General features: G+C 43.2%; 1 protein-coding gene across 1 annotated transcript; it reads left to right on the forward strand.

The window, feature by feature from the left end:
* Positions 1-5,469: 5,469 nt before the first annotated feature.
* LOC111381469 lies at positions 5,470-6,290 on the forward strand. Its single transcript, XM_023005257.1, has 2 exons — positions 5,470-5,979; positions 6,075-6,290. The coding sequence occupies exons 1-2, from the start codon at positions 5,470-5,472 to the stop codon at positions 6,288-6,290; spliced, it is 726 nt and encodes a 241-aa protein (XP_022861025.1).
* The last annotated feature ends 4,025 nt before the right edge of the window (positions 6,291-10,315 follow it).

The following is a 10,315-nucleotide window of genomic DNA, read 5'->3' on the forward strand; positions in this document are numbered from 1 at the left end:
AGAGAACGATAGAGAGATGTCGTTCTTTTGTGCTCTAGTGTGGAGCTCTTGTTACTGGAGCACTAGGATGGTCATAGATCAGCTAACTGGGGGTGCCTCCAGCCATCAATTGAGTGAAAAGAGCTAAAGTGGAATAAGACTAGGGTGAGAAGTCCTCCAGATGGTAATAGTAAGGTGCTCTCCTTTATTTAGGTCAATCAGGCTTCGCACCTTCCCTTCCCCATGGTTTAATTGGAGTAACCGCATCCCGATTGCAGAAAATCATAATTTTCTGCCTCCAGTTGATTTTAGCCGGAAAACGGAGCCGCTAGAATGTTCATCCAATTAATCCAAATCCATTTTTGCCTCCAGCAACTTTTGACCAGAATGTTCATCCAGTTAATCCAAATCCATTTTTACCATCGATTTTCCCACATAAAGCCTAGATAGTGCTCAATTAGGGCCGAAAGACCTATGCTACTGTAGTTTTCGACCGTCCAGGCCTTTCTCAAGCTAAGCAGAGTTCACGGAAGTCTTTTGCATCAGTTATACAAGGCATAGATGACTCTTCCACTGCTAGGTTTGCTGCCAAAGAACCCTTTATACATATGGGTGAGCCGACAGTAGTTTTGATTGAGACGGAGGAGGCTACACTTTCTGATCCTTACAAATATACACTTGTAGGGAAATTTCCACATCATAAGCACACCATGAGGAAGGTAAGTAAGATATTTTCTAAGTTTGGATTCCATGGTTGCTTTGAGGTGGGATTAAATAACAAAACACACATACTTATACACCTTACACGTGAGGAGGATTACAACAAACTTTTTCTTAAACCTTCATGGTATATTGATAGGTGTCCAATGAGAGTCCTTAAGTAGCCGTGTGAGTTTACACCTGAGCAAGAGATACTGATAGTTCCCGTATGGATATCCTTCCCTCTACCTCCAGTACATTTACGTGCCAAGGGGTTCCTTTTTGCTTTATCTCGGGCAATAGGAATACCTTTGAGGATCGATGAGGCCACCTTCAACTTGAGACGACCTAGTGAGGCAAGGGTGTGCATTGAGGTGAATTTAGGGCATAAGTTGCCCGACAAGGTTTGGATTGAGTACGCTGGTAACTGTGACTTCTAGCAAACAGTCATTTATGAAAAGCGACTGATTTTTTGCTTCTCTTATAAACATTTGGCCCATTCTTATGATCATTGTACCACGGTTCCTCCTCCTCCCCCCTACAATTGCTGTGCGTCCCCCTGTTCAGCCCCCTATTACTACGACTAACAAGGGTAAAGGCAAGGTGATGTTTGTGGAGCCAAAGAAATAGTGGGTACCAGTTTCAGCAAAGCCTTCTGTGCTTCCCACTACTACTTCCGCAGTTACAACATAGTCAATATCTGCACCGAAAGTTCCTACCTCTACTCCCATCATAGTTGATCCAGAGGTACCTCCATATATTCATTCAGTTACTGAGCCTACTCCAAATGCTCCTATCGAGTGCCCACTTTTCCTATTATTACTTCCGTTGCTCACCCCACAGCTACTACTGATGTACCCCCTGAGCCGACACATATTAGTTCTCCACCATTAAAGACACACAAATGGTACTCAATCAGCAAAAGGATCAAGTACAGGGACAATTTCTCATACCACTCTTGCACAGGGGTTGTTGGCTGAGATCAGCTCAGAGCGACATGGTGTCAAGCATATGTTAATTGATCACTTTAAGAAAGACCATGGAATGAAAGTTGGATCTACCGTGAGATTTGCTATTGAGGACTTGGTTTTTAAACTCTTTGGTGAGGGACCATCTGTGATTAAGACTCCTACACATACACCTTCACCCGGTCCTTCTATCATAGCTCCTACACAAAATAAGGTGAAAGAACATATACAGAGAGACATGGACGGCATGGGCCTTGGAGACTGCGTGCAAAATGCAGAGGACGATGTCCCTATAGTCAACAGGTCAATCTCTCATTGCTCAGATGTTGTAGCACAGAGCACCATGAGATTAAACGCACCTGCGACTAGCACCATGAGAACAGATTCTCTCGCTTTTCGCCCGACATGTAGTACACCACCTTTCGAATAGTACTTTTCACCTAAGCAGGCTCCTTCACGTAGACGAGACCCCTCTCCAACGAGCGAGCTAAACAACATAGACTATTATGATCCAGAAATGTTTTAGACCAGATGCATGACCCGATCGATGTCTATGTACTACCACCCGAAGATTTACCCTTAGGAATACCCTTGAGTAGCTTTCACTAGTTTTTGTTCATGTCTTGTTTATTGTGATTGCATTTTATCTTGAGATATTTGTTGCAATTTACATTTGCTGGAGGTCAGGTCTATGCCCCCTCCTTTATTTGTATTCTCACTTTTCATTATATAAAATAGACCACAATAGTGGTATTTGTTTTAAAAAAAAAACCCTAAACCCTAAACCAAAACCATTCTCTCCATTCTACTTTCTCTCTCTAGCCCAAAACACTCCACCACTACCTGATAGATCTCGACCCCCAACACTCCCAAAGAATCAAATAAACCAAGGTGCAACAGTTTTGGAAGCAATTGTATTGGAATCAAATGAAAACCATGTGAGGATGTTTTCCAAGGTCACCAAAACTCCATCTTCTATCGCAAATTAGGATCTAGGACCATCACCATTGATTCCAGAATGGCTGAGAACTCTAGGGGTGGTGGAGATTACATCTAAATCGCCCGGAATTGACCTATTAAACTCCGAGCAACCGAATTCTGATTTTGCAATTAAATCTTCTGTGGCCACTAAATAGCGACACATGCCTGACCATTGGATAGCCCATGATGAGATAAAGCTTTATCTAAAATTTTTGACCAAACCGACGTCGAACGCGTCGCTGTCGGCGATCGAAAGTTACGCCCAGTCGGTCAAAAATTACAAATCAGGCCAATCCCGAACTCATTTTTGGAAACATGCCATACCATGATGATCAACATGAAATTTCGTATCTCCCTGTGAAAAATCAGAATTTTTCGACACTGTTTGAAAATCGTCGTCGGAATCCGGTGGCCCACCGACCGGCTCATTGTGGTCACGTGTCGGTGCCACTAGAGCAGAATATGGAAAATTTTGTTACGGAGATAGTTCCACCATCGGATTTTCCACGGGACGTCCCTACATTAACTAATCAAGCTCGAAAGTCGTATGCGACTGCACTTTCTAGTAAATCTGTAATTTCTCAGGCCGAGCACAGCCAATGGAAGTCTTTTGCACACGTTTTTCAAGCTCCACAGGACTCCAATGACCATAAGTTCGCCTCTAAGGAACCTTTCATGCATATGGGATAGCTGGCTGTTGCATTTATAGAGGAAGAGGGGAATCTTCTTTTTGAACCGTTTAAATTCACACTTGTTGGCAAATTCACACGTCGCAAGCCCTCCATTATTAAGGTACGTGATAGTTTTCAAAAATTTGGTTTTTACAGTGATTATATGATAGGGCTTATTGATGCCACTCATATTTTAATACACTTGGCACACGAAGACGATTACTCCTGCCTATTCATTAAGCTCTCTTGGTACATCGATGGTTATCTCATGCGCATTTTTAAGTGGACGCCCAGTTTTAATACTAGGCATGAGACCCCTATTGTCCCCGTTTGGGTATCTTTCCCATTATTGCCCATTCACTTTCGGGCAAAGAGTAGTTTGTTAGCCTTAGCTAAGGCCATTGGAGTCCCACTACGTATTGATAAGGCCACTTCAGATTTACGAACACCTAGTGAGGCACAGGTATGCATTAAGGATAATTTGGAGTATAAGCTTCCAAATAGGATTTGGATTCAACACGAAAAGTGTGGAGGATATTGGCAAACAATTGTGTATGAGAAGAAGCCCGATTGCTATTTTCGGTGCAGACATTTTGGTCATACTGAGGAGAATTGCCGCCCTGTACCACCACCTGCTCCAACTGTGACGCTACTCCTAAGCCTACTACAGAGATGGCCAAGGATAAAGGTAAAGGAGAGGAGGTCGTTATTAAGCTTCCTAAGAGATGGATTCCAGTTAAGAAAGATCAAAAGCGACAGCATGATGCTAGCACATCTAGAGTCCAAATTCCGCCTTCTGTGTCTACTGTCGTCACATCGGTCCCATTACCTACTGGGACTAGCTCACATGCTCAGACCCAGCCATCTGCTCCTTCAGTAGCTACTCCCGTTAATACAGCTTTGCCAATTATCAGTGCATCAGGTCCAGCTATCTCTACTTCTCCTTTAGCTACTGTCCAGGTTACCAGTTTGCCTATTACTCTGATTTATAATCCAATGTTGGACGAGATCTTAAAAAGGCCACAGATACAGGATTATCCGATAGACACGGTTAGTAGAGCTTCTTACATTCCAGGTCCGACACCTAGAAGAGGTCAGGTTCCTTTTCCTACTTCTTCTCCCATTTGCCATCAGAATGTGGAGGTATCTATTCCTTCCTTGTAGTCAGCTCAGTCAGATACAGAGGGATCATCTCGAATTGAGGTTTACCAGCAAGGACCCTTTTGCAGATCTTCTTCTGATGACTTGGTTGGTTTGGTTGAAAGGACAGAGGATGACGGATTTGTCCCTGTTGTTCAGAAGAGACATCCACGTGCTACTGACACTCCATTCCCGAGTAGAAGGATCACTAGGAGTAAGTCACATAATACCTCCTCACATTCTCCATCCCTATGAGTACCATCATTTGGAATGTGAGAGGTGTAGCAAGTATAGCTACTCATCGGCGCCTGAAGAAACTTATATAGCTTCATCAGGTTTATTTTCTAGTTATACTAGAGCCTTTTGTTCTTCAACATAATTTTGCATATATTCAACGTTATCTGCACTTTGACATGGGAGCTCAGAATGAATCGAATAAGGTCTAGTTTTTCTGGAATTCGAGGACTAATGTTACTGTTATTGTTAACCATCCCCAGTTCCTTCACGATAGAGTTGAGGACCGACTAGCTCGTCCCATCTATTTGACTTCGATTTATGCATCATGTGATGCTACTGTCAGGAGGGATTTGTGGGCAGGTCTTCACCACATCTCCCTTAAAATGGACGATACTTGGCTAGTTGGGGGAGACTTTAATGTTATTACACAGGATGGTGAGCGCACTGGTCATAATACTCGTGATCGAGGCACTACGGCTTTCTCTGATATGATGTTAGATTGTGGTTTACAGGATGCAGGTTTTCTTGGAAACTGTTATACTTGGACCAATGGTGTAGTCAGAAAGAGACTAGATAGGGTACTAATTAATTCTATAGCTGTAGCCTTTTGTCGACAGGTTACTATGAGATACTTGAATCAGACTTCATCTGATCACTCTCCTTTACTGCTTCAGTGGATTTCTGATGATGACTTAGGGCCTAGACCATTCAAATTCCTCAATGTTTAGACCAAGAATCATGTCTTTTTAGCATTTAACTCCTAGAAGTGGTCACTCCTTACTCATCTCACAGGGATGACCGCTCTTTGGGAGAAATTTTTCAGGCTGAAACAGGGATTTCGTTGGTGGAATCGACATGTATTTGGAGATATTTTCCAACGGGTGTGGGAAGCTGAGGTAGGGTTTGATGAGACTGAGATACTATATGATAGAGACCCTACACCGGAGCATTGTGACTTACTACATCATGCTCAGGCAGTTTTGAACCGAATCTTGTCTATTGAGGAGGGTTTTTGGAAGCAAAAGGCCAGCTCATGTTGGGTATGTGAAGGAGATCACAATACTCGATACTTCCATACGATGGTTCAGGGTCATCGGATCAGATCACGTATGAAGTCTATCAGGACACAGGCAGGGAAAGTTTTAGCCACTCCGATTGATATTCAGACTTCAGCTATGGCATTCTACCAGAACATTCTATCTGCTTCACCACAATCTTTGGACCCCATTCGTCCAGATATCATTCCCAGGCTTTTAACGGTGGATGATAATATGGAACTAAATTGTCCCCCTTTGATTCATGAGGTATGAAAGGCAGTCTTTAACATGGATGCTGACACTAGCGGGGCCAGATTGGTTCTCCACTTTATTCTTCCAACATTGTTGGGGATATTATTCAGGAGGATGTTTACATGGTAGTATTGGATTTTTTTTATGGTGGTCATCTTCCTCGAGGTTTTTCAGCTACTACTATTGTCTTGTTCCTGAAGAAGGATGTTGCTTGTAGATGGACCGATTTCAGACCCATCAATTTATGTACGGTGTTCAACAAGCTTATTACTAAGCTTCTGAACACTCGATTGAGTGCATTGCTACCACGCATTATCTCTCCATAGTAGAGTGGTTTTATCCCAGGTAGATTGATTGGGGACAATATTTTATTGGCACAAGAGCTACTCCATACGTTGGATGATAGAGTGCGATGAAGTAATACTATGTTGAAGCTAGACATAGCTAAGGCATATGACCGTATGGATTGAGGCTTCATCTATTTTTGTACTGGAGGCATTTGGATTTGATCATATCTGGATTGACGGGATTAGGTGTTGCATTTCGGAGTGTCATTTCTCTGTACTCATAAATGGTCGACCATGTGGTTTTTTCCCTTCTTCACGAGGACTCAGACAGGGTGATCCTATTTCACCATCACTGTTCATCATTGCTACCGATTACCTCTCTTGCTTGCTCACTTGGAGGTTTCAGAAGTTTCCTAGTAAATGGTATCAGCATGGAGATAGTACTCTTGTCTCTCATCTTTTATTTGCTGATGATGTGATTATATTCACCAACGATCAGAAATATTCTATCAGAAAGGTTCTCGATTGTCTAGAGAGTTATGAGGAAATCTCTAGTCAGTTGGTTAACAGGGACAAGAGTGGTCTTGTTCTACCCAAACGGGCATCCACTAGTCAGATCAGACGATTGGAGAATCTGACTGGATTTCGACACCAGTGATAGCCTTCCACTTATTTATAGGTCCCTTTATTTAAGTGGACCAAGAGGAGCTTCATTTATGATGACCTGTCCAGAAGATCAAGGACAGGATCTCAGGCTTGGCCTCACGATTACTATTCCCCAAGGGCTGCATTACTCCGTTGAAGTCGGTATTTTCTTCTAAACCACTACATCTTCTTCAGATCATGCAGCCTCCTAAGGTTGTCCTAAAGAAACTTGAGAACATCTTTAAAAGATTCCTGTGGGATTCTAAGGATCAGGTGCGTCGGTTGCATTGGAGGAGTTGGAAGGAGATTTGCCTTCCTACTGATGAAGGTGGTCCGGGCTTCAGGAGATTACAAGATATGGTGGATACTTTCTCCATGAAACTCTGGTGGTTGTTCCGCTCTCAAAGATCACTTTGGGCCCAGTTCTTACTTAGCATGTACTGCATAAGGGCACACCCATTACTTACAATAGTTACACGGTCAGTCTCTCCTACTGGAAGAGACTGAAATTAGTGGAGCCACGGATAGAGCCACACATTGCTTGGCACCTTGGTGCCGGTCAGATTTTCTTCTGGCATGACTGTTGGATAAGCGAGTTCACACTGGCATCCCTATTCCCACACAGGTAGCATACATCTACGAGGGTGCAGGACTTTTTTGATGATGCTGGGTGGGACTTTGGACGATTATTACAGGCTCTTACCCCTCACATGGCAAAGCAGATAGGGGCGATACCTTTATGTGCTAATGTCCCCGACCACATTGTTTGGAGGGCCACATCCGATGGTAACTTTACTACCAAATCAACATGGCGACTAGTTCGCTCAGCTCACCAATCTCAAGACTTGTATTGATTGTTGTGGAGCTCCATCTTGCCTGCCACTGTTTCATTCTTCTGCTGGAAACTATGGCAAGATCTCGTTCTGGTAGATGTGGTTATTCAGAGGAGGATTGGATGTCACTTAGGTTCTCGTCGTCAGTGCTGCTTTGAGATTGAGACCAGCAGTCATATCTTCACTGACAACAGCATCTCCTCTCAGGTATGGCAACACTTTGGAGACATCTTTCAGATACGTATAAGATCAAGAGAGGGGGTCAGACAGAGGTTCCTGAGATGGAGGTATTCTGGTCAGTACGTTAGCAGAGGACACATTCGCACTATCATTCCTCTACTGATATTCTGGTTTTTGTGGATCGAGAGGAATGATATGAAACACAGAGGGATCGGTATGGTGGCGAGATATATCATTTGGAGGGTCTATCGCACTATCTCTTTTTTCATATGGGAGGCTTCTTTAAGGCTATGCACTGGCGAGGGAACTTCACACTTGCATCACTCTTTGGCATTTCCTTGACTCTCCCCTCTCCTCCGCCACCTACTATTATTATTTAGCGCACTCCATTGGTAGGATCTTACAAGATCAACACCAATGGATACGTCAAGGATGGATTTGCGAGTGGTAAATGCATCATTAGGGATTACACTGGATACTGCATCAGGGCGTTCTCAGCATCTCATGACCCATGTTTAATTTTGGAGGTCGAGATCAGAGCTGTACTGGATGGGATTCTATTAACGGGAGGACTTGGATAATCAGGCATTTGGATAGAGTCGGACTCTACAACGACCGTCCACTGTATCACTAGAGGCAGAGGACCATGAAAAATTCAGGGTATATTAAGACAGATCACAGACATTATATCTTTCGACAGAGATATAATTTTATACATCTACAGAGAGAGGAACTAGGTTGCAGATACTCTTGCTGCTGAGGGTTGGAATCATCAACGTTGCCAGGTATATGGACCATTTGACCTACCTCGACATATTAGAGTACTCGTACAGATTGTTAGGCATGGAATGGCCAGCATTAGAACTTAATTTTTTATTCTTTAGTTTCTTTAGTTCTTATTGTAAGGGAAGTAGTACTTCCTTATTCATTACTTTACATTTGTCCTTTATCATTTGCTTTCTTTGTAAGGGAAGTAGTACTTCCTCATTTGTTCCTTTCATTTTTTTCACATGTAACCACGGTATTCCTCCGCCACAAGTGAGGGCATATTAATAAAACTAACGGAGGTACCGCCCTCCTTCCACTAAAAAAATCCTAAACCCTAAACCATTGGATGATAGAGTGTGAGGGAGTAACACTTTGCTGAACCTAGACATGGCTAAGGCATATAACCTTATGGATTAGGGCTTCATCTATTCTATACTGGAGGTATTTGGATTTGATCATAGCTGAATTGATAAGATCAGGCATTGCATTTCAGAGTGTCATTTCTCTATAATCATAAATGGTCGACCATGTGGGTTTTTGTCCTCTTCACGAGGACTCAGACAGGGTGATCCTATTTTCCATCACTATTCATCATTACTGTCGATTACCTCTCTTGCTTGCTCACTCAGAGGTTTCAGGAGTTTCCTAGTTTGTGGTATCAGCATGGAGGTAGTGCTCTTGTCTCACATCTTTCATTTGCTAATGATATGATTATATTCACCAACAGTCTATCAGAAAGGTTCTCGATTGTCTGGAGCATTATGAGGGAGTTTCTGGTCAATTGGTAAAGATAAGAGTGGTCTTATACTACCCAGACAGGCATCTACTAGTCAGATCAGATGATTGGAGATTTTGACTGGATTTTGACACCAGCGACAGCCTTTCACTTATCTAGGGTCCCTTTATTTAAGGGGACCAAGAGGAGCTTCATTTATGATGACCTCATCCAGAAGATCAAGGACAGATCTCAAGCTAGGCCTCGCGATTACTATTCCCCATGGGCCGCATTACTCTACTGAAGTCGATATTTTCTTCTATACCACTACATCTTCTTCAAATCATGCAGCCTCCTAAAGTTTTCCTGAAGAAACTTGAGACCATCTTTGCAAGATTCCTGTGGGATTCTAAGGATTAGGCGCATCGATTGCATTGGAGGAGTTGGAAAAAGATCTGCCTTCCTACTGAAGAGGATGGTCTGGGCTTTAGGAGATTACAGGATGTGGTAGATACTTTCTCCATGAAACTCTGGTGGTTGTTCCGCTCTCAGAGATCGCTTTGGGCCCAGTTCTTACTGGGCAAGTACTGCATAGGGGCACACCCTTCACTTGCAGCAATTACACATTTAGCCTCTCCCACATGGAAGAGGCTGAAATCAGTGGAGCCACGGACAGAGCCAAATATTGCTTGGCACCTTGGTGCCGGTAAGATTTTCTTCTGGCATGACTGTTGGATAGGCAAGTTCACACTGGATCCCTATCCCCACACAGGCAGCATACATTTGTCAGGGTGCAAGACTTCTTTGATGACATTAGGTTGGACTTTGGATGATTATTACGGGCTCTTCCGCCTTACATGGTAAAACAGATAGGGGCGATACCTGATGCGAACCCAGTTAGCAAGGTTGCAATCGAACCCACG

Source organism: Olea europaea, unplaced genomic scaffold, assembly GCF_002742605.1.
Source record: "Olea europaea var. sylvestris unplaced genomic scaffold, O_europaea_v1 scaffold231, whole genome shotgun sequence".
NCBI lineage: Eukaryota > Viridiplantae > Streptophyta > Magnoliopsida > Lamiales > Oleaceae > Olea > Olea europaea.

Excerpts from the sequence above, each read along its gene's own strand:
- LOC111381469 (XM_023005257.1), top strand. The coding sequence starts at position 5,470 with ATGACCGCTCTTTGGGAGAAATTTTTCAGGCTGAAACAGGGATTTCGT. Across the intron at positions 5,980-6,074 it reads GTCCCCCTTTGATTCATGAG|GAGGATGTTTACATGGTAGT; the intron begins GTATGAAAGGCA and ends GATATTATTCAG.